General features: G+C 50.0%; 2 protein-coding genes and 1 non-coding gene across 5 annotated transcripts in view; all 3 read right to left on the bottom strand.

The window, feature by feature from the left end:
- Window positions 1-415: 415 nt before the first annotated feature.
- Window positions 416-1,019, bottom strand: PRLH (prolactin releasing hormone). The gene is made up of 2 exons (XM_024927986.1): window positions 920-1,019; window positions 416-579 (listed from the first exon to the last, which is right to left on the bottom strand). The coding sequence occupies exons 1-2, from the start codon at window positions 1,017-1,019 to the stop codon at window positions 416-418; spliced, it is 264 nt and encodes an 87-aa protein (XP_024783754.1).
- Window positions 1,020-5,386: 4,367 nt separating this feature from the next.
- On the bottom strand, window positions 5,387-5,492 carry LOC112439127 (U6 spliceosomal RNA). The gene has a single exon (XR_003027433.1). It is a non-coding gene; the product is annotated as a U6 spliceosomal RNA (small nuclear RNA).
- A 9,458-nt stretch (window positions 5,493-14,950) lies between these two features.
- The window catches only part of MLPH (melanophilin), a 64,068-nt gene continuing 55,787 nt past the window's right edge, over window positions 14,951-23,231 (bottom strand). For all 3 annotated transcript variants that reach the window (XM_003813104.6, XM_003813103.6, XM_063595323.1), the window contains 4 exons: window positions 21,852-21,929; window positions 19,699-19,756; window positions 16,508-16,608; window positions 14,951-15,379 (listed from right to left, as the gene is read on the bottom strand). In XM_003813104.6, the coding sequence (XP_003813152.3) occupies window positions 15,353-15,379; window positions 16,508-16,608; window positions 19,699-19,756; window positions 21,852-21,929 (264 nt within the window). In that variant the 3' untranslated portion in view covers window positions 14,951-15,352. The remainder of the gene's footprint in view (window positions 15,380-16,507; window positions 16,609-19,698; window positions 19,757-21,851; window positions 21,930-23,231) is intronic.

Here is a 23,231-nt window from a genome sequence, read left to right as displayed (position 1 = left end):
CAGGGCTCAGGCTGGGGGCTGTGCTACCCTCCTATGGGGACAGTGTCCTGCAGAGTATGATGTGTGGCACCTCCTGGCCTTCTGCAGTGGACAGCCTGGGCAGCCACTCAGGGCAGCTTGGGTGTGGGGGTGGCTGTGGGCTGCCGGTGACCAAGGGTAGTCCCAGCGCCCCAACTCAGTGCCAAGTGCCCTCTGCCAAGTCACAAAGCCTTTTCTTCCAAAGAAGTTGCTGGGCTCTGAGGTTCTTTCTAGTCTAATGTCCCAGGAGGGAACAACTTCACAGTCACCACCACACAGTCGTGAATGTGTAACTGAAGACCAGAGCTTTTATTAGGATTGAAGGGAAAGGAGCCCAAAGGAGAGGAGAGGGTGGGGTGGGGGAGGCTCCAGAGTGATTTTCTTGACAAGCTGGCTGTCAGCCATCCTGGGACGACATAGCACCGCCTTCCAGGGGGAAGCAGGTCAGCCGGGGTCGCAGGCCAGGCTTGGGGACGTCCCCCAGGGTTGCCCTCCTCCGACCGAAGCGGCCCACAGGCCTGATCCCGCGACTGGCGTACCAGGCAGGATTGATGTCAGGGGCTGGAAAGGAAACAGCTGGAGCAGACCATGGGCACGTGTCCCCAGGGTGTGCTGTGTGCTCCCAGAGGCAGCGGGGCAGAGTGCACAGGCAGGGCCTCTCAGCCCAGTCGCCAGGCCATGCTGGGAGCCACCCAAGGAACAGGCACCCAGAGGTTCTGGCGAGGCCATTTCTGGGCGTGGGCTGGCTTTGGGAAGCAGGAGTTCAGAAAAGCACCAAGACTGACTTCCCTTTCCTCCCGCGCACCCCGTTCCTGCCAGGTTCTCGAGCGACCAGGCTGCACCAGGTTCTGGGGTGAGGGAGGGTGGGGTAAGGGAGGCTGACAGGGGTCCAGGCACTCACTGCGGATCTCCATGGAGTGCCGATGGGTACGACTTGCAGCTCCCCGCAGGGCCAGGCCCAGCATCAGCAGGCACAGGAGCCAGGCCCTCAGCACCTTCATCCCTTGGCTCCTCCGAGGAGGCCCCGCTGGAGGGGAGATCCAAATGAGGAGGACACGGCCTGGGGGAGAAGGGGCAGGAGCAGCGTCACACAGGCATCAGGGTGCGTGTGCACGGAGCTGGGACCTTGGGTAGAGTGAGCACTGTGTGTGAGAGAGAAGTATGTGCATGAGCCTGTGTGCATGTGAGTGCACATCTGTGTATGTATATGTGTACAAGAGGGTGTATGTGCACATGGGTGCATGTGTGTGTGTATGTGTGCAGGTGTGTGTGTATGTGTAGATGTGTATGTGTGCAGATGTGTGTGAGTGTATGTGTGTGTATGTGTGTATGTGTGCAGATGTGTGAGTGTATGTGTGTAGATGTGTGTATGTGTGCAGATGTGTGTGTATGTGTGTAGATGTGTGTGTAGATGTGTCTGTGTGTATTGTGTAGATGCGTGTGTATGTGTGCAGATGTGTCTGAGTGTGTGTAGATGTGTGTGTAGATGTGTGTGAGTGTATGTGTGTAGATGTGTGAGTGTGTAGTTGTGTGTGTGTATGTATGTGTGTAGATGTGTGTGTATGTGTAGATGTGTGTAGTTGTGAGTGTATGTGTGTAGATGTGTGTATGTGTGTAGATGTGTGTGTGTAGATGTGTGTATGTGTGTCGATGTGTGTGTGTAGATGTGTATGTGTGTAGATGTGTATGTGTGTAGGTGTGAGTGTATGTGTGTAGATGTGTGTGAGTGTATGTGTGTAGATGTGTGTGTATGAGTGTAGGTGTGTGAGTGTATGTGTGTAGATGTGTGTGAGAGTATGTGTGTAGATGTGTGTGTATGAGTGGTGTGTATGTGTGTAGATGTGTGTGAGTGTATGTATGTGTGTAGATGTGTGTATGTGTAGATGTGTATGTGTGTAGATGTGTATGTGTGTAGGTGTGAGTGTATGTGTGTAGATGTGTGTGAGTGTATGTGTGTAGATGTGTGTGTATGAGTGTAGGTGTGTGAGTGTATGTGTGTAGATGTGTGTGTATGAGTGTAGGTGTGTGAGTGTATGTGTGTAGATGTGTGTGAGAGTATGTGTGTAGATGTGTGTGTATGAGTGGTGTGTATGTGTGTAGATGTGTGTGAGTGTATGTATGTGTGTAGATGTGTGTATGTGTAGATGTGTATGTGTGTAGATGTGTATGTGTGTAGGTGTGAGTGTATGTGTGTAGATGTGTGTGAGTGTATGTGTGTAGATGTGTGTGTATGAGTGTAGGTGTGTGAGTGTATGTGTGTAGATGTGTGTGAGAGTATGTGTGTAGATGTGTGTGTATGAGTGGTGTGTATGTGTGTAGATGTGTGTGAGTGTATGTATGTGTGTAGATGTGTGTATGTGTAGATGTGTATGTGTGTAGATGTGTGTGTATGTGTGTAGATGTGAGTGTATGTGTGTATGAGTGTAGATTGTGTGTATGTGTGTAGATGTGTATGTGAGTGTATGTGTGTAGATATGTGTGTATGTGTGCAGATGTGTGTGTGAGTGTATGTGTGCAGATGTGTATGTGTGCAGATGTGTGTGTATGTGTGTAGACGTGTGTATGTGTGTAGATGTGTCTGTGTGTATTGTGTAGATGCGTGTGTATGTGTGATGTGTCTGAGTGTGTAGATGTGTGTATGTGTGTAGATGTGTGTGTATATGTGTGTGTAGATGTATGTGTGTAGATGTGTGTGTATATGTGTGTGTAGATGTGTGTAACTGTATGTGTGTAGATGTGTATGTGTGTAGGTGTCTGAGTGTATGTGTGTAGATGTGTGTATGTGTGTCAATGTGTGTGTGTATGTGTGTAGATGTGTATGTGTGTAGGTGTGTGAGTGTACGTGTGTAGATATGTGTGTAGATGTGTGTGAGTGTATGTGTGTAGATGTGTATGAGTGTAGGTGTGTGAGTGTATGTGTGTAGATGTGTGTGAGTGTATGTATGTGTGTAGATGTGTGTGTAGATGTGTATGTGTAGATGTGTGAGTGTACGTGTGTAGATATGTGTGAGAGTGTGTGTAGATGTGTGTATGAGTGTAGATGTGTGTATGAGTGTAGATGTGTGTATGTGTGTAGATGTGTGTGTGTAGTTGTGTGTGAGTGTATGTGTGTAGATGTGTGTGTTTATGTGTGTAGATATGAGTGTGTGTAGATGTGTGTGAGTGTGTGTAGATGTGTGTATGAGTGTAGATGTGTGTGTGTATGTGTGTAGATGTGTGTGTAGTTGTGTGTGAGTGTATGTATGTGTGTAGATGTGTGTGAGTGTGTAGATGTGTATGTATGTGTGTAGATGTGCACGTGCACATAGCCACATAGATCTCCACGTGTTCCTCTGATCTGTGCTGGGGTGGGAATAAGCACAGAAACAGCAGTTAAACCTGGCTCTCTGCATGGTCCCCCACCCGCCTGTGACCCCATTCTCTCCTCTGCGCAATGAGGTGTTAAGTGAGAGGCTTCTGTGCGCGTCAGCCTCTAACGGGATCGGTCACATGTACATTGATGCTCATGATCAGAAAGCCCTCAGGAGGTGTGTGAGCTACGCGTTATAAAGGGGGGCTGTCATGGAACAGCCTTGGGTCCGTCTGTCCGCCTGTGTTAAGGGATCAGAAGGTGCAGCAGGCCTCTGCACGGCTGTGCATGTTGCACACCCAGGACAGCAGGTTTGTGGGGAGGTGCCCAGGGAGCTGCACAGGTGGAGGCAGCCCCTTGCTCAACCTCAGACATGGTTGGGGAGCTGGGGAGTGCCAAGCCTGGACCAGGCTCAGGGGCTGGATGGAATCCGGTGCACGGCCCTTTCCCACATTCATCTCAGCGCCTCCTAATGCCTGGTTCCAGCCTGCCATCCCAGCCCTGCTGGGGAATGTCAGCCGACAGCTGCGTGTTGTAGAATGAGTCTGCATCCTTTGCCCTAAGTAAGCCCACTCACCCTTGCCATGACGCTAGATCCAGTCTTCTGAGGCTCCAAGGTAAACCTGTAGCATCTGGGACCTCTTCTCACAAGGCAGGGCCACTTCCTATCGGTGATGGGAGGGGGGGCTGCCGTAGATGACACCAGGTGCATAGAAAACCCCTTCCACCCCACTGGAGTGGAGATGCTGAAATGCCTAAACAGCATCCATCATGGCAGACCTGGAAACACCTGCTGCAGGCGCCCCTCCTCCTTCCTCCACCTGTGGCACTTTGGGTGCCATGGGAAGATGCCCGAGAGCTCCATCTTGCTCTGGGAAGGATCCCCCTGCTGACCTTGACTTTCCAGCCCCTCCCTGAGCCCCACAGAAAGTGCTCTCCATCAGAACAATTTAAAATGCCTACTCCTTTCCTTTTTAGAGACCTGGCGGGGCGTCCCATGCTAGGTGGGGTGGGGGGTTCCCCAGTCTAGAGGAAATGGAGGTGCCACCTTGAAGAGTGATAAAGAGATGCATCCCAGCAGGCTGGCCGTTTGCATTTCCTCTGGCACGGGACCCACGCCGCCTGAGGGGTGTCCGAGAATGCTAACGATGCTCACTTGGCTCCTGATCCCCAAAGACCTGCCTCCCTGAGAGGTGGAGACTTTGGCTGGCTGCCCCGTGGGATTTCCTGGTCAGCGGAGTTGAATGGGACGTCTTTGCCTGGAGTCTCCACCATGGACAGCGCCGGAGCCTTGGTGCCCTGGGAGGGCAGGGTGGCTTTGGATGCAAGAACCCAGGGGCCAGCCGTCTCTGCCTCTCCTGCTTAGGCCTAGCCTCAGCTGCCAGGAGAGCAGGCAGGGTCTCAACCCGACCCACACTCAGACAGCAAGGGAAGATTTTACAAAGTAGCAAAGCAGAGGGCCCAAGCTCCAGCGCCTGGATATGCAACTCACCGTTCTCGAGTGTGGTAGAGGAGCTGTCCTGGCTACGGGTGCAGTGGAGCCGAGGAGGCAGGAGCCTCTGTTCCCCTTTTATAGCCCCTGAGAGGATGAAGCCGGCACCCCCAGGTGCCCTCCCCCAAGCCAGCCTGTCTCCCTCACAGGGCGGCATCAGGAGCGAGCCTGTGTCTTTTCTCGTTCCTTTATTAAAAAAAACAAAACAAAACAAAACTCATCAGCGATGCAATTTGTTCCTTCCTGGGTTATATAATTTCATTTGGACCAAGTGGTTTTAAAACACATTAGCTTCTCTTCTTCGTGCTCGCCTTCGGGCAGACTGCAGTGTCAAGTGTCCGCTGGGCCTCACAGATGGGGCTCCCGGACTCCTTCCAGTCCTCTCTCCCTGCCTTTAAATCACCGCGTTCGCATTCAAGGGAAAGGTGAGAAGGGACAGTCGCCAAAGCCCAGCACTGCGGCTTTGTATCTTTGCGATCTTCTCGGTCCTCGTTCATTCACCTGCCTGACTGTCCTACCTGCATTTGTCGTATGCACACCATGTCTTCCTCATTCTGTAACTTCCGCGCAGGGGCCATGCTAATCTTCTCTGTATCGGTCCAATTTTAGTATATGTGCTGCAGAAGCAAGCACTCTATAACTTACAACAGGTGGTTTCTAGACTTTTACAGTCTTTATAATTAATGTTTAACATAAACAAGTTTATTATTCTCATAAGACAAGCTTATTTTTTATTATAAAAGAAACAAATACATTTTTTATTATTAAAGCAGTTCATATACATTTGGAAAAATATTAGTGCATACAACAAAATAGAAAAAATAGCACTGATCATGTTAAAGAAACTGCTCGTGGCCAGGTGTGGTGGCTCATGCCTGTAATCCCAGCACATTGGAAGGCCGAGGCGGGTGGATCATGAGGTCAGGACTTCGAGAGCAGCCTAACCAACATGGTGAAACCCCGTCTCTACTAAAAATACAAAAATTAGCTGGGCATGGTGGCTCACACCTGTAATCCCAGCTACTCAGGAGGCTGAGGCAGCAGAGTCACTTGAACCCCCTGGAGGTGGAAGTTGCAGTGAGCTGGGATCCTGCCACTGAACTCCAGCCTGGGCGACAGAGCGATACTCTGTCTCAAAAAAAAAAAAAAAAAAAAAAAAAAAAAAGAAAGCCTCTCGCTTCTACATTTGATGCATTTTCTTCTAGTGAGCTTCCGACATATTTTCTGGGTAGATTGATCACATTTATACATGTTGAATTTCCTTCTTTTCACTTAACACTGTAACAATCACATCCTCAAGTTGCCAAAAAATCTGTAAGTTTGTGCCATTTTAAGTAACTGTGCAATGTTCTACCATTTAAGGTGGATCTAAATCATTCATGTTCTGAATAATTATAGGTTATACTCGTGACCACTTATATGCAGTTGAGTACAATCTTTTTAAGGAAAATTTCTGGAGAGGAAACTTGGCACGTGCTTCCCATGGATTGACGCAGATGGTCAATGTGCCACTTCCATCCTTTAGGAAAAGCTTCTTGGCAATACTTTCCCCTTCAGGGAACAGGACACAGTGGCTTCTTCCTTGCTGCATAGTTGTTTTTCCCAGTGACACAGGTTTGTGGCTGGTGGGCTCCCTGGGAGCTCTGGAGCCCAGGGGTAGCTGGTGGCGGGAAGTAGGGTAAGCAGCACGGGAAGGGTGACGGGGTGGGGTTCGCAGCTCCCAGCTTGGGCTGCTGATTAGAGTCACTTGGGAGCCTTAAAAACTTCCCAATGCCTGGGCTGTACGTGGAATGAATTCCATCAGAATTTGTGGGGGTAGCTCAGGCATCAGTGATGGCGAAAAGCTCCCCATCCATAGTTTTTACAAATGTAGGTTGAGTATCCCAAATCCAAAAACCCCAAATCTGAAACTTTTTGAGCGCTGAGTTGATTCTCAAAGGAAATGTCCATTGAAGCATTTTGGATTTTAAATTTGGGATGTTCTACTCATGAGTATAGTGCAAATATTTCAAAATCCTCCCCCCAAAAACCCTTAAAATCCAAAACAGTTCTGGTCCCAAGTACGTTGGATAAGGGAACTCGACCTGTAGTGGTGATAGTGGTGGTTAAGTATCACCATCTTGGAGGTGTGTTTTCTGTCCAGTGCTAGGCCTGCCTGTAGCAGCAGAAACTGAGACCCCAGGACCTGGGGGCAGCTTTCTGGGCATCCACCACTGGAGTGTGTGTGTGTGTAAAGCAGCTCTGTCACAGTGTGGCACTGGCATCTTGCCACTTTGGGAGTCCACCAGTGGGAGGCAGCAGGCGGGCTGGGCGGTAGCACAGGCATCAATCCTGCTTACCCCACCCCCACGTGGAAGGCGATGGCGTCCATCAGAGACCTCAGAACCGCTGAGAGGCACTGTGGCTGGCTGGAGATGCTGTGATGGCGAGTGAGGTGTGGGCTGTTCTTGCAATAATATCACAGAACTGCAGGCCTGGCCTGGGGCTCTCAGGATGCACATGGCTTCAGTGTTTTTAGAGAAATGAATCCCACAGATGGGTTTTGACCACAGGCAGTCAGGGAGCTTCTCCCCATCCCCTATTTAACTGCGTCATGGCCCTCAGGACAGGCAGAGCCAAGCACTCTTGGTCCAGCTTCTGTTGGTCAGTATTTCATCCAGAATGTGGTGTGGCCACTTGAGTTGTGGCACATACAAACTAGAACCTGTGCAGGAAAGTCCCCTCCCTGGGGAAAGTACGACTGCCTGCCATGCTACCCTCCTGGAGGCCACGGGGATAATGAGAACAAAGATGCTGATGGAGGCCACGGGGATAATGACAGCAAAGATGCTGCCACGCCTTCCAGTCCTAATTTTCTAAGATACTTATTTATTTATTATTTTATTTTATTTTTTTGAGACAGAGTCTTGCTCTGTCACCCAGGCTGGAATGCAGTGGCGCAATCTCGGCTCACTGCAACCTCCACTTCCCAGGTTCAAGCGATTCTCCTGTCTCAGCCTCCCGAGTAGCTGGGACTAGAGGCATCCACCACCACGCCTGGCTAATTTTTGTATTTTTAGTAGAGACGGGGTTTCATCATGTTGGCCAGGCTGGTCTCCAACTCCTGACCTCAAATGATCCACCCACCTTGGCCTCCCAAGGTGCTGGGATAACAGGCATGAGCCATCGTGCCCGGCCAGCTACTGATTTATTCTTCTGTGCCTTTCTTCACTGAATGAAGTGATCACAGTGGTTTTCTCATTTACTCTGTTAACACAGTGGACCACAAGAATATATATATTTTTCTAACATTAAAGAATTCCTGGCTCTCTTGGGATGAACCTTACATTGTTAAGATACAATAGGTTTTCTAATAGATTCTGGGATTTGTTTCATGAATACTTTATTTAGAACAGATCTTTTAGGCTGTGCTCGGTGGTTCACATCTGTAGTACAAGCACATTTTTGGGAGGCTGAGGTGGGAAAATTGCTTGAAGCCAGGAGATTGAGACCAGCCTGAGCAACATAGCAACACCCTATCTCTACAAAAAAGAAAATTTAATTTATAGAATAAATATGTTAACATATGTTGCCTTTACTTCTCCTTCCTCACATTGCATTCAGTAGGAAGGTCTTACCAGCCTTATGAAAGAGGAGCCACGCTTCCCCTTTTTCCTGTCCTCTGGAAGAGATCTGGTAAAGATAGGAATTCCAGAGCTGTCTAGGAGACATATGGGGTAGGACTTGGGCTGAGGTGAGGGGCAGAAAAGGAGTGAGCTCGGAGGTCATGGGTCGGGGATTTCCAGACTGAGAGCTGGGGGGCTAAGATGGGAGCCTCGGGGATGGGGAAATGCTGAGGTCAGTCGTGGGCAGGTGTTTGAGGAGCCCTAGAGGGTGGCCAGGTGGCTGCTCGCTGGGCCTGGAACCCTTTATTTCTTTGCTTATGTTTGAGACCCCAAAGAAGCCCAGAGCTCTTTAACGAGGCCTCAGCCGTAAACCTGAACGTGGGTGTGGACAGAGGACAGGTGGCTGTGAACAGCCAGGGAAAGGTGGGCACACCTCAGAGAAGGCAAGAAGAGGACAGGTGGCGGGGGATGGACAGAGAAAAACGACTCAGTGAAGGACCCGGAGAAAGTACCAGGGAGGAGGGTCTTGCGGGTAGAAGCAGGGAGGAGTGAAGAAGGCAGAGTTGCCCCGCAACAAAGAAGGGATCATCCGAGTCAGGGACTGTATCACGGTGCCCACCTGCCGGCTCGTTTGCTTGTGGTCTGTAGGGGACACTCCAAATCCAATCTTGAACACGGAGCTGGCAAACTTCTTCTGCCATGAGCCAGATAGTAAACGTGTCCAGCTTTGTGGGTCATAGGATCTTGGTGGCAGCTGGCCAAATCTGCTGTTGCAGCAGAAAAGCAGCCATGGGGAAAAGGCAGATGAATGGGTGTGGCTGGGCTCCCATGAAACCTCACTTAGGAAGATGGGCCCCAGCTGGCTTTGGCCCAGCGTGCCGTTTGCTGCCCTGGGTCTAGGTCTCCAGCTGGCAAACTGTTGCAACAGGTGTGCAGTCGACCCCGTGACAGCCTCGTGCTGTTTCTGAAACCCATTGTGTAAAGTGGGAGAACAAGAGAACGCACTGTGTGGGAGTGTTGTGCTGTGTGAACGGGTTGAAGTGACCTGCTGCCCTGCTTGTCCGGGCAAGACGACCTCTTCTCTGGCACAGGCTGTCTCTAGGTTGGCTAGCAACTCGCATGTACATGGCCCTGCCCATCTATTTCTTGGGCATCTGGAAAAATAAGTTGTGGCCGCTGGAGGGAACAGTCCTAGAATTGGGGGTTGGAGAGGCCATTGAGAGAGGCCACCTGCTGAACAGGCCGAGGAGCAGTTCACAGTCAATAGGGAAGAGAAGGGCACAAGGGGGGCTGAGAAGCCTCGAGGCCATGGCCATTGCAGAGCCACCCCAGCCCCCGTGGCTGCTGCACTGGATCGCTGGGTTTTCCTGGGTCCCCAAGAGAAGGCTCTGTGTTCTTCTCTCACGCTCGCTGTTTCACTTGGGCTGGTTTCAGTGGATTTCTGCTCTTTGCAATTAAAGGCACTCCAAGGCCAGGTGCAGTGGTTTATGCCTATAATCCCAGCACTTTGGGAGACTGAGGCAGGCAGATCACAAGAGGCCAGGAGTTTGAGACCAGCCTGGCCAACATGCCAAAACCCTGTCTGTATTAAAAATACAAAACTTAGCTGGGTCTGGTGGTGGGCACCTGTAATCCCAGCTACTTGGGAGGCTGAGACAGGAGAATCACTTAAACCAGGGAAACAAAGGTTGTAGTGAGCTGAGATCGTGCCACTGCACTCCAGCCTGGAAGACAGAGGAGGACTCTGTCTCTAAATAAATAAATAAATATATATAAAAAGAGCCCCAAGTTGAGAGCCTCCCTCCCTCCTAGTCTTTCTTCCTGTACTCAACATGGGGAGAGGACCCTACTCTGGGGTGCATTTCAGTTTTGAGATCTTTGAGCTTTCACCCTCAACATGGTAAATGTGCAGCCTGTAGCAGGCACTTGGTAAGTAGCAACAGCACCATGATGGACAGTTGATTTCATGGATAGCTGGTTTTGGTTTTGGTTCTTGGACCATAATGGTGCTCTGTAGTGGGTTGGAGTCTCCCATCTGGAATCTCAAATATGACCTTATTTGGAAACTAGGATCTTTGCAGATGTAATTAGTTAAGATGAGTCATCCTGGATTAAGGTGAACCCCAAATCCAACGACTGGTGTCCTGATAAGAAGAGGACGGACGCGCAGAAATGCACAGGGAGAAAGGCGATGTGAAGACGGAAGCAGAGACTGGAGGGAGGCAGCTACAAGCCAAGAAGCACCAAGGATGCCAGCAACCTCACAGCTGGAAGGGGCCAGGAACTGCCTGCCCTCAGGCCCTGCAGATGGAAACGACCCTGCTGATGCTGTGATTTTGGACTCTGGGCTCCTGAACTGTGAGGGAGTAATTTTCTGTTGTATTCTACCAGTTTGTGGGGCTTTGTTATGGCACCCACAGGAAACTAATGCAGGGCTTCAAACGTGTGTCTGAGTGGACTGATGAAATGTCTCTCCCTTGTGCTTGTTCCCAGAAGAAACTGGACCGTGGCTGTGGCCTGTGTGTTTCTTCTGGCCTCCTAGGAAGACACTACACAGCCTGATGGGAGAGGTAACCTTGGGAATTGGAAGCCATTGAGTTGCAGCTGTGGAACAGCCACGGCAAGAGCAATATTCAGTCACCAGAAAAGCTGTTTCTGCTGTAGATGGCTTCTGAAAATCCAGACTCTTACGAGATTTTAAAACACTCCTCTTTGTAAATTAGAAAGGTGCTTTTGAAGTGTGAGTCATCCAGAAAGTGGCATCTCTGAGAACTGAGAGAGAAAGTGCTAGTGAGATTTGAGCACTGGAGGAAGGCTTCCCCTACCCCACGTGGCCACAGCTCTGGGACCTTGGCATTGCATTTGTGATAAAATAAATGGTGCTCCCCATCCCTCACACATAGCTCCCATCTAACCAGTTTACAAGTTTCAAACGCAGACACACTGAACATCAGACAAGGCTCTTATATAGGGACTGTACATTGGTCAAGGCTCTTCAGAGAAGCAGAGCCAATAGGGTGTGTGTGTGTGGAGGAGAGAGAGAGGGGAGAGAGAGGAGAGAGAGAATGGAGAGAGCGGGAGGGAGAGAGAGAGAACAGAGAGAGAGGGAGGGAGGGAGGGAGAGAGAACAGAGAGAGAGAGGGAGGGACAGAGAGAGAACAGAGAGAGAGGGAGGGAGGGAGAGAGAGAGAACAGAGAGAGAGGGAGGGAGGGAGAGAGAGAGAACAGAGAGAGAGGGAGGGAGGGAGAGAGAGAGAACAGAGAGAGAGGGAGGGAGGGAGAGAGAGAGAGAGGGGAGAGAGAGGAGAGAGAACAGAGAGAGAGGGAGGGAGGGAGAGAAAGAGGGAGGGAGAGAGAGAGAACAGAGAGAGAGGGAGGGAGGGAGAGAGAGAGGGGAGAGAGAGGAGAGAGAACAGAGAGAGAGGGAGGGAGGGAGAGAGAGGAGAGAGAACAGAGAGAGAGGGAGGGAGAGAAAGAGGGAGGGAGAGAGAGAGAACAGAGAGAGAGGGAGGGAGGGAGAGAGAGAGGGGAGAGAGAGGAGAGAGAACAGAGAGGGAGGGAGGGAGAGAGAGGAGAGAGAACAGAGAGAGAGGGAGGGAGGGAGAGAGAGAGAGGGGGGAAGGAGAGATTTAGTCTAAGGAATAGGCTCATAAGATTGCAGGGCCTGGGAGGCCTGAATCCTGCGGAACTAGCCATCAGGCTGGAGACCCAGGGAAGGAGGAAAGTTGTCCCTGGAGTCTGGAGGCAGAACTCCTTCCTGCTCAGGGCACATCCGTCTTTTCTCCTAAGGCCTGCAACTGGCTGGGGAAGGCCCACCCACTTTATGGCAGGTTATCTGCTTTAAAGTCTACTGATTTAAACCTTAATCACATCTACAGAATACCTGCATAGATACATCTTGGCTGGTGTTTGACCAGACATCTGGGCACCACAGCTGAGCCAATTTGATCCATAAAATTAACAATCATAGACTGTTACAAGTGTCTGTGGTGATGTAGCAAAAGACTCCTTTCCCCAGCATGGCCATTTCCTTGGAACTCTGAGCCCAGATGCCATTGAGCTGCAGGTGTGTTCATTGGAAATAACTGAGCAGTTTGTTCATTTAGACAGCAAGGCTGTCTCTGGGAAGACTTTGCTGTAGATATTTTCAGGGGAATATGGGTAGCATACATGGGTAAAATAGTTCTTTCTGGGGCTGGCTCTTTCCTGGGAAGATATAGGTGTGCGGTAATGTTTGGAATGGGCTTTACTCACCTACGAGTATATTAACTTGTGGGAGTTTTACTAAAAGCTAATACGTGAACCAATGTCTGCAAGGACTTAGCAGTGGTTGCTAGTGGGTAGATGATTCTTTTTTTATGTATTTTTTTCTTTTGCATATCTATCTTTTCTGTTTTATCCCAATAAAATAAAAAAAATTCATATGTAATAAATATTCTCTATAAGAATAACTTTGAAGTTATGAGCATTGTGAATATGTGAGGATTACTTGGCTGTCACCAGCATGCTAAAGTGGAGAGCTTTAGCTGGGCTCTCAGAAGCCCAGCAAGTGACAATACCATTACTATTACTCCTTTGGGGATGGGTTTTTGGCCCCCAGTAAAGTGGGTTCTTTTGGATAGAGCTGTTGGAAAGTGAAAATCCTTGGAACTTACAGAAACAATGGCTTGACATAAAATCAGTGAAACTGCAACACTGTAATGCATGGTTGGTTTGATCCCTGAGAGCTGGGAGCTACACCTGTCAAATTGTGTTTCACCCCAATAATCTGCAGTGAGGCAAGGTATCCCTTGGTGATCTGGGTGCTATATTGCAATATGTTGGATACTGGATTATCTGGGGAGTGCAGTTTTGCTGCACACTCATAGCTCATTTGTAAGAAGCATCTTTGGGAGATCTGTGCATTCAACGCTTCCTAAAATTTTTTCTTTTTCCCCTTATAAATAAGACTGTTGGAGGATAAAACTTTGGAGAAATATTTTAAATGCTTGTCTCTAATCTCCATCTGGAGTCATAGAGAAACCACTGACTTCTGTCAATCTTTAGCTGGAAACAAAGAGCCAGCAGCTGTACTGGTTGGGGTACACTAGCCTCAAGGATCCCTGACCTGCCTGTATGCAGTTTCCACTACACGTCTCCAGAATAGCCATCTGCTAGGAAAGGAACTCTGAAGAATTATTTTCATTTATTTATTATTAATTTTTTTAAGAGACAAGGTCTCACTCTGTTGCCCAGGCTCGAGTATAGTGATGCGATCATGGCTCACTGCAGCCTCAACCTCCAGGGCTCAAGTGATCCTCCTGCCTCAGCCTCCTAAGTAGGTACGACTACAGGCATATACCATCATGCTTGGGTAATTTTTTTGTTTTGTTTTTTGTAGAGATGGGATCTCACTATGTTGCCCAGGAGGTCTCAAACTCCTGGCCTCAAGCAATTCTCCCACCTTGGCCTCTCAAAGGGCTGGGATTATAGGTATGAGCCACCTTACCTAGCCTGAATAATTTTTTCAAAGAATAGAATTTGTAAGTAAGGCTGGGAATTATATGGAAAAACTCCCACGTTTTTATCTGATGCCACAAGGAGTCAGAGAAACAGCTGCTAATGTGTGCTCACAGGTCTCCTGAAGTTGCAGGAGTATCAGCCTCCCAGCAACACTTTGAGATTCAAACCTTAGTTTTAAGTGAGAGATTGGAGAGCTCCTGGAAGTGTCTTATTCAGAGAGGGCAGGAAACACTTAACTTGGTCAATGCTTGAAGACACAAGGGTTGACTCTTGTCTCTACTGTTTGATTCTAAAAGAAGCCACTCCTCTCAGCACCCCCTCTGACAAAGGCAGTGCAGCCATTGGGTCCTGTCTAAAGTGAACCTCAGGGAGGGTGAGATGTGATTACTGTTAGGATGTTCAAAGGCAGCTCTGGAGAGTCTTGGAGGGCTCCACTTAAAACTGGATGGGGCAGGCCGATACTAGGAAATAACTCTGAGTCCCAGCCTGTCTGAGAGATCATTTATGTAACCAATGGGCGAGTGGCAAGCTGACTCCTGTGGCCTCTGCACCCCCATCCTTGGCAGACATCCCTCATTGGTTGTGACCCTCTGTCCTCTGTCCCACTGGATCCACTGCAGTGAGGGGCAGAGCCAGGCTAGAACCAAGCCTCTTCCCTGCCCATCTGGAGCTCTGCCTGCTGTCTCTTCCTCTCCCAGCAGGCTCTCTGCACTAGCATCTGAGCATCTATCAAATGCTCACTTGCTGTCATGTGCAGGCTCTGCCCTTGACCGCAGTGTAATTTCCCCTGGTCTACAGATCACATGGGAACTTGCAGAGCGGGTGCACGTAGGGTGGGGGCTGGGGTGTCTATTCCTCCTTCATTATTCAGCAGATCATTAGTTCAGTCACTTGTCTGGATGTCTAATATCCAGTCACACCCACAAGAAATATGCAAACATCTGCTCACACCCCGATATAGACCATCAAGAATACACATATGGCTGGTGCCTTAACTGAGTCATCTTTTTTCCATTCCATTCATGAAAGCAACATAAGAAAGCCAAGAGTGAAAGGGGTAAAAGATCACAGTATAAAGGTCTTCGGTGTGTCCTTCAAAGATTTACACAACATTGTCCTAAAGGGAAGTCACAGCAGCTTAGCTGTTTCTCACAGATCAGAGAGGATGGTGGGGCAGCCAGGAGTCATCAGTAAACCCAGGTGAGCAGTGCAGGACTGAATGTCGCTGTCCACTTGCAGGTGGGAGTCCATGTGGAGGGTGCTCCTTCTTGTTTCTCATTGGGACGGTGACTGTGTACAGTGGAAAGCACAGAGCCAATGAGGGACAGGATGGCTGTGGTGGAGGGAAAACAGTGCAGGGCTGCTCTGTCTCTCTGTCCTGTCCCGTTAGGACTGGTGGGCCACCACAGGTTTCTGTAAAGTACAAACACACATGCACATATAAGCACACACATACACAGGCATGTAACACAGACACACATGGGCATGCACATACAAATACACAGGTGTGTACATGGATGTGCACATCTGTAGACACAAATTTAGATTACACGTTTGTGCACACATGCACGTGAGGCAAGAGAATAGGGTCTGGAGGCAGGGAACCTAAGGCCAATTCGTGCTGACTTCCTAGAACTGAATCAAAATGAAAACCCCACCTCTCCATGCCTGAGGAACAAAAGGTTCAGCAGCTACTCCCTTTGCTATACCCCCTTTCCACTGCATCTCAGATGAAAATGGAAAGTACCTCGGATTGGTCCCCTCCCGCAACCAACCAGACTGGTCATCGGCCAAGTCTTCATGTGTAACTTTGTAACTTCCCTTCAGCCTCTGATTGGTTGCCTCCTGTGACCGATCACATTGGTTGGGGCCACTCCTTCATCTGCATAGAGTATAACCAAGTAACCAATGGGAAAACTCTGGAGGGCACTTAAACTCCAGAAAATGCTGTAACCAGGCTCCTGAGCCACTGGCTCTAGCCTGCTCCCACTCTGTGGAGTGCACTTTCTTTTCAATAAATCTGCGCTTTCGTTGTGGTAACACACACACTTGGGTGTGTATGCAGGTACATACACATGGATGTGCACAAACACACAGGCATGCACACAGTACAAACACACACAGGAGTGAACGCAGCCACACACATACACACATGGACAAGTTAGTCAAACCCTGGGTTTGCTTTCTTCACAATATTAGGTGAACTCTCTTGGGGTTTTTTACTTAACCTCTCTCTGCCTCTGTTTTCTCAGCTACAAATTTGGGTTAGTGACACAGGTCCTCATCCAATGGGGTGTGTGGACAGCAGATATTTGAAAATTTAAAGCTCTAAAACACAAGATATTATTCTAATTTCAAAGTATTTAGATTTTCAAGCCCTCATTGGCAAAGATTTCACTTTACTTTTTGCTTTGATTCTCAGGTCTGAATCTTTGTTTTGTTTATCTCCATTTTCTTTGCTCTGAAGACTTAATTTTAATACATAAATCTGACGGGTCACTGAATTTTAAAAACTCCTCAGAGAATGAGAGAAAACTTTACCGCGAAGGTGTGGCTGGCCATTCCTTTCCTCGCGTTGGGGTTTCTCTGTGTCAGCGAGCCTCGGTACACTGATTTCCGATCAAAAGAATCATCATCTTTACCTTTGGGGAAAACAGGAAGAGGGATGGTGCTTTATCAATCACATACTTAGCCCAAACAAGTGCCTTGGCCTCCTCAGAAATTTAAAAGGTAGAATAAAAATGGACATATCCCTTTTTAAGAAGCTTCCACATCACATATTTTTAAAAAAGTATTTACATTTCAGCTGTCATGCAAATCAATAGTTTTGCCAACTTCTTTCTCCTTTGCTCTGGCACCGGCATTAACGTTCTACCTCACTGTGGCCCCGGAAATCCTCACACTAATGAAGCAGCAGAAAGGCCCATCACACTGCACTGGTGTGTGGTCTTTGCATTTCCTTGCCTTTCTTTTCTTTTTTGTTCTTTCTTTTTTTTTTTTTTTTTTTTTTGAGACAAAGTCTTGCTCTGTCACCCAGGCTGGAGTGCCGTGGCGCAATCTTGGCTTAACTGCAACCTCCCCCTCTGGGGTTCAAGTGATTCTCCTGCCTCAGCCTCCCAAGTAGCTGGGACTACAGGTTCACACCACCATGCCTGGCTAATTTTTGTATTTTTTAGTAGAGATGGGGTTTCACCATGTTGGCCAGGCTGGTCTCGAATTCCTGACCTCAAGTGATCCTCCTGCCTTGGCATCCTGAAATGCTGGAATTATTAGGTGTGAGCCACCATGCCTGGCTTCCTTCCATTTCCTTTGTGAGACACGGCAACAGCCCAAGGGGTCTCAGATGCTGACCCTCAGCAGAGGGCACCTCCTGGGGCCATGGCTGTGTAGCTGGGGGCATCTGGCCTCACATCCTAGTTGAGTGTTGGTGTCCAGGTGGCTGGTGCAGGCACCCGCCCTTCTTCACTTTTGCATGTCTTCTGTGGCCTGCCTGACTGGAGCCAGTTGTCAGGGCTCCTGAGAGCTGACTGTGGGCACCTCTTCCTGACCCCACGCTCGGTGACATCAGCTGGGAGCTTGCGATCAGCCAGGGTGGGAGCATTTACGCCACAGAACCTGGCACGTGCTATAGGCCAGGCCTTTGTCCTTTTCCTTTTCTGGGAGTTGGCTCAGCAGCGTGCTCCTGTTGTGCTGTTGTCCTCTCTGCAGGGTCATCTGGCCTGGCCTGCCGGCCCTCCGTCCCTGCTCCAGGACTAACCTCTGTGGAGGGAATCACCTAACTTGAGGGATCACGACTCCTGAGCAGTGAAGTCGCATGAGGCCCCACAGACCCCGGGATGGAGGCCCGAGGACCTGCCAGTGTGCGGGGCTGGCCTCTGCAGACAGTGAAAAGCCCCCTTGGCCATGCTTGGCAGATGCTGGTGAGGATGGCGGGGAGAAATGTGAAGGGTCAGGCCTCAGCTTTGCCTTTCAGACCCCAAAATTCCTGTGAGCTTCAGGGGGCCGGGGGTGAGCTATTCTGGCTTTGGACTGGAGGTGAGTGAGGTCTCTGGATAGGACAGAGTCTACCCTTCACAAAACCAGTCATACAGAGGACACAAGGAATCGCCCCTTGTCCTCCTGCACAAACATGAATCTCTTGGCCGGGCATGGTGGCTCACGCCTGTAATCCCAGCACTTTGGAAGGCCGAGGTGGATGGATCATCTGACGTCAGGAGTTTGAGACCAGCCTGGCCAACATGGTGAAAACCCGTCTCTACTAAAGACACAAAATTAGCCTAGCATGGTGGCAGGCACCTGTAATCCCAGCTACTCAGGAGGCAGAGGCAGGAGAATCACTTGAACCCAGGAAGCAGGGGTTGCAGTGAGCTGAGATCACACCATTGCACTCCAGCCTGGGCGACAGAGTGAGACCCTGTCTCAACAAAACAAAACAACAAAACAAAACAAAACAAAACAACAAAACAAGAATCTCCACCTGGATTTCAGCCCACGAGATGTGCTGGAAACTCCCCGCAGAGCCAGCACATGGCTCTCCAGGAGCCCCTGCTGGCAGCTCCTTAGTGGGTCATCTCTGGCAAAGTTGCCCTCCTGGCTGGTGACCCTGAATCTGGGATTAGCCCCAAAGGGCCCTGGGCACCAGCTGTATCCCAGGATTGACCAGAATGTGTGCTGGGAGCTCAGGGCGTGCAAAGAGCGAGCTGGCATGGAGGTGGGGTGGCTGACTGATCAAGGAGTGAACTGGCTGGAAAGAGAGATTGATGTGCCAGGTGTTGCAGGGAGGCGGTGGAGAGCCCAGGGGAGAGGCTTCATACTTGGCCCTGGAGGACTTCACAGGACAGAGATGGGCAGGGAGGGGGCACACCCAGGCGTGGAGGCACGTGCCTGCTTGGTGCGCTCTGAAACCAGCGTCCGCTGTGCGTTGTCCTACGCACGGGAAGGAAGTGCATCCTTGGGCGGGTGTAGTAGGGGGCAGGCTGGCTCCAGTGTGTGACAAATGGCCAAAGTCTGCAGGGCTATGCTAAGAAATCCCACTTCATTCTGCAGGCAGTTGGGAGCCAAGGATTGCTTGTGAGCAGCGGAGGGACACACACTGCAAGGACTGCAGCTGTGGCAGAGTTTGAACAATGGTGTGTGTGAGGGCAAAGCTCAGAAAACAGGGACAACAGGAGATCAGTCCAACAATGTTTAGGGGCCTGAAACAGCTCGACAGCAGAGGGACGGGACTCTGAATGGGGGGAGGAGCTACCAGCCTCTGGTGAGCAGTGGTTGGGTCACAAGGTGAGTGAATGAGATGAGCACACAGATACCCCAAGAGCCCGGCCACGTGCTGGGGAGGCCTCACATCCCATTAGTCCAGGACAAAGCTAATGTCCTTGTCACCACCAAGCCTTCAAGGAAGGCTAAATGATGAGCCGTACTTTCTAGAAGGCCAGGAACTGTGTACCACGTTAGGACAATTTACGTAGAAAAACATGGAAACCACTACCACCACCACCGCTGCCACCAGGGCCCCCTTTGCACGCTTAAAGCAGCAATTTCCAGCTGTCCAGAACACCAACTTGCTGGGTCCTGAGCGTGGCCCGAGCGGCACTGGGAATGTTTTTTGGGAGTCAGGACATGAGATATGTCCCACAGATAATGAAGAAACACACAGAGCTGCGACTGGTCATTTTCCTCCCCGAAGCTCATTTCCCAGGCCCATGGGGGTGGGGGGAGCAGAGGGCTCTTACCTTGACTTTTCAGGGAATTACTGAACTTTCTTCTCAGAAGATAGGGCACAGCCATTGCCTAGAAGAAACAGAGTGTCTCCAGGCTTCATCAAATTGTGACGTTTAGGAATTGTCAACTAATTTTGGATTTCTTATTGTTCTTCCAGCTTCTAATTAATCAGGGCCACTGTTTTCTGCTCTCTAGCAATATTTGAACTTTAAGCAATATGAGAATGGACATTTTCAATAAATTAAGCATGAAATGCCTGAAATAAGAGATGCTCAGCTTTGGGGAAGCTGCCACATTTGGGTGGTATGGCAGAAAGAGTACAAGTTTCTGCCCTGCAGGTCTGGTTTAAATCCCAGCACTGCCCCTTACCACTGTGTGACATGGACAATTAATTCACTTCTTTTTTTGTTTGAGATGGAGTCTCGCTCTGTCACCCAGGCTGGAGTGCAGTGGTGCGATTGCGGCTCACTGCAAGCTCCGCCTCCCGGGTTTATGCCATTCTCTCGCCTCAGTCTCCTGAGTAGCTGGGCCTACAGGCGCCCGCCACCACGCCCGGCTAATTTAATTTTGTTTTTTTGTATTTTTAGAAGAGACGGGGTTTCACCGTGTTAGCCAGAATGGTCTCGATCTCCTGATCTTGTGATCCACCCACCTCGGCCTCCCAAAGTGCTGGGATTACAGGTATGAGCCACTGCGCCCGGCTAATTCACTTCTTACCCTCTCTGAACCTCCGTCTCCTCCTCTGTAAAATGGGCCTGTAGCTCTCTTTACAGGGATACTGGAAGATCACTTGTGGCTAACACGATTCCCGGGTCCCTGTGACTGTTGGTCCTCACACCTCTCCTCCTGTCTCTTTTCCAGTTGATTGCCTTGCTACAGTGTGATAAGAAATCCATTCTCTGTTTGGCTTTTCAGGGAAGTGAAGAGACAGCCAAATGGCCAAATTCCCCTGGAAATTTCTCCTGGTGTCTGGTACCCTGGGATTTTGCCTGGCTGGGTTTGTGGGTGGCTGCCAGAGGCACTGCAGAAGCTGTCAGGCTGGGCTTCCAGGGACAAAGGTGGAAGCGCCCCCACCAGAGAAGAGTGTGGGTGTCAGGCATGGCCTGGGCTGAGACCCCGCTGTCACTTCCTGTCTGTGATCTTGATCAAGCTCACCCACCGCCCTGAGCCGGCTGGTTTGTTCATCAGTACAACAGTGTTAATAAATAGCACTGCCTACCCGCTGGGTGCTGTAAACATCCTGTGGAAAGATGGACTTTTGAAAACATCGTGTGTCACTGTGAGGAGCTGCCAGGGTTGGAAGAGGAGTGGCTAGATGTTCCTCGAGGCTCCCTGCGGCACTGGGCTGCAGGTAGGGCCTGAAGCTAAAGCCCATTCATCCTGGGGTGCCGGCCATAGCACCTCTCATCCTACTCCTAACCACTCCACCTAAACACGGGGAGCTCCTCCCTCCCAGGCTGGCTCTGCCCTCTGTGCACTGCTCCTACTCCTAACCACTCCACCTAAACACAGGGAGCAACTCCCTCCCAGGCTGGCTCTGCCCTCTGTGCACTGCATCTGTGGGTCCCGCTCACACCCCCCGAGTCCCTGTGCCATTTTCGAGCACACTGGCTCCTGAGTGTTTTCACCTCTGGCAGCCAGCGCTTATGTCTCCCAGATGGAAGAAGTCCCCAGGCCACGGGCCCGCTGTGCCTGTTCAGGGAAGGGCAGAAGTGCCTGGGAATGTGTGTGGCCCAGGGCCTGGCCCTTACTCAGGACTGACGGGTGTGGGTGGCCTTGCTCCTACGCAGAATTAACTGTGGGGTGTGATCTGCGTGGTCTCCAGAGCCCCCAGAAGGACTGAGCCACAGTCAGCCTGTGTGGGTTTGCTTCATGTCAGATGCTTGCCTCCTTCCTTTCCCGTCTCACTTTCCTGCTCCCCTACTGGGCTTTCTTGGATTTTCAACAAATGCATCTACACAAATCCAGCTCAGGTGTGTGCCACGGAGGAAGCCAACTCACAAAAGAGTTGCCACGGTGTTGTGGCAGCTGTGTGGGCATTGCTGTGTGGGCAGCTGTGAGGACATTGCAGCTCCCCCACGCCGCGGACTTGCCACATTGCTGGAAAGGGGTGCAGTCTTCCACCTTTGTCGGGTGTCTGGGGCTTGGATGGAGTAACACATACCTTGGCCTCACTTGAAGGGTCTGCATTTGGGTCCTCTGGTCTCTTGCCAAGTTTCCCAGCCACTCGAGGGAGAAATATCTGGAGGACAAAGAAGAGACTTATGTTATTGTTGAACCTCCAGCCACAGGGAGGAGCATGGGCATGGGTCAGCTGGATGTAAGGATGGATGCTCTCTATACATGCTAGGTTGGGGATGCTGGGACTGCACAGCCACCCCCAGTATGCCGCTCCAGGACTCTGGGACTAGGGCGCCAAAGTGTGCAAATGAAAATACAGGATACCCAGGGAACTTTGAATTTCAGATTGTGAAAAGAAAACAAATCTTGAGACTCCACAATCACCAAGCTAAAGGGAAAAGTCAAGCTGGGAACTGCTTAGGGCAAAGCTGCCTCCCATTCTATTCAAAGTCATCCCCCTGAGGCTCACCTGCATAGCTGATTGCTTCCTGTCCCCTATGGCTTCTGTAAAAATGCAGACTCACTGAGCCAGACTAAATTGTTATGTTCAGTGGAAGGCTGATCAAGAACTCAAAAGAATGCAACCTTTTGTCTCTTATCTATTTACAACCAGGAAGCCCCCACTTAAGGGTTGTCCCACCTTACTGGACTGAACCAAGGTACATCTTACACCTACTGATTGATGTCTCATGTCCCCCTAAGATGTATAAAAGCAAATTGTACCCCTAACCACCTCAGGCACAAGTCTTAGGACTTTCTGAGGCTGTGTTATGGGTGTGTCCTTAACTTTGGCAAAATAAACTTTCCAAATTGACTGAGACCTGTCTCAGATATTTTGTGTTCACAAGATCAACAGCTAATTTTTTTAGTGTAAGTCCTAAATGTTGCATGGGGTATACTTATACTAGATTATTAGTTGTTGATCTGAAATTTAAAGCTAACTGGGCATCCCGTATTTTCCGTCATGACCCTATCTGGGACTCTCCTAAGGTCATCTTTCATTCTTTTGCCAAATGTCCTCATCAGGGTGGTTTTGTCTGAAGATTCCTGAATGGGATCAGGAGAGGAGGATGTTGGCCTGACATGAGCAGCTCCTCTGATGTGAGCCTCCCGAGCCCTCTGTTCTAGTCACATCCATCTTCACGTGGCGGCGGACTAAGGATTTCCACATGAGGCAACATGATTCAGGCGGCTCCTTTTGGATTTTACACTGTCAGTGTGTGTGTGTTTCAGATCCTCAGAGCAGAGGCTCAGAGTCCCCTCATAAAGAGCCTTTTTATGGTAGAAACAACAAGTAATAAACAAAAATGAACCCCAACAAAGGCACAGTTGGCTAACTGGCTATGAGGAAACTCAGGCCGGATGTTCACGGGAAGGGAGGTGGGGGGCCCAGGATCCTGCTGTCAGGCTCACGGTGGCATGT

The sequence above is a fragment of the Pan paniscus genome, chromosome 13 (genome assembly GCF_029289425.2).
Source record: "Pan paniscus chromosome 13, NHGRI_mPanPan1-v2.0_pri, whole genome shotgun sequence".
NCBI classification, from domain to species: Eukaryota; Metazoa; Chordata; class Mammalia; order Primates; family Hominidae; genus Pan; species Pan paniscus.
This window is presented reverse-complemented; position numbering and strand designations above follow the sequence as displayed.

What these genes read in the sequence shown, in the direction of transcription:
- PRLH (XM_024927986.1), bottom strand. Translation starts at nt 1,019, where the DNA reads ATGAAGGTGCTGAGGGCCTGGCTCCTGTGCCTGCTGATGCTGGGCCTG. An exon ending in GCACTCCATGGAGATCCGCA is followed by an intron (nt 580 to 919) that starts GTGAGTGCCTGG and finishes TTTCCTTTCCAG; the next exon opens with CCCCTGACATCAATCCTGCC.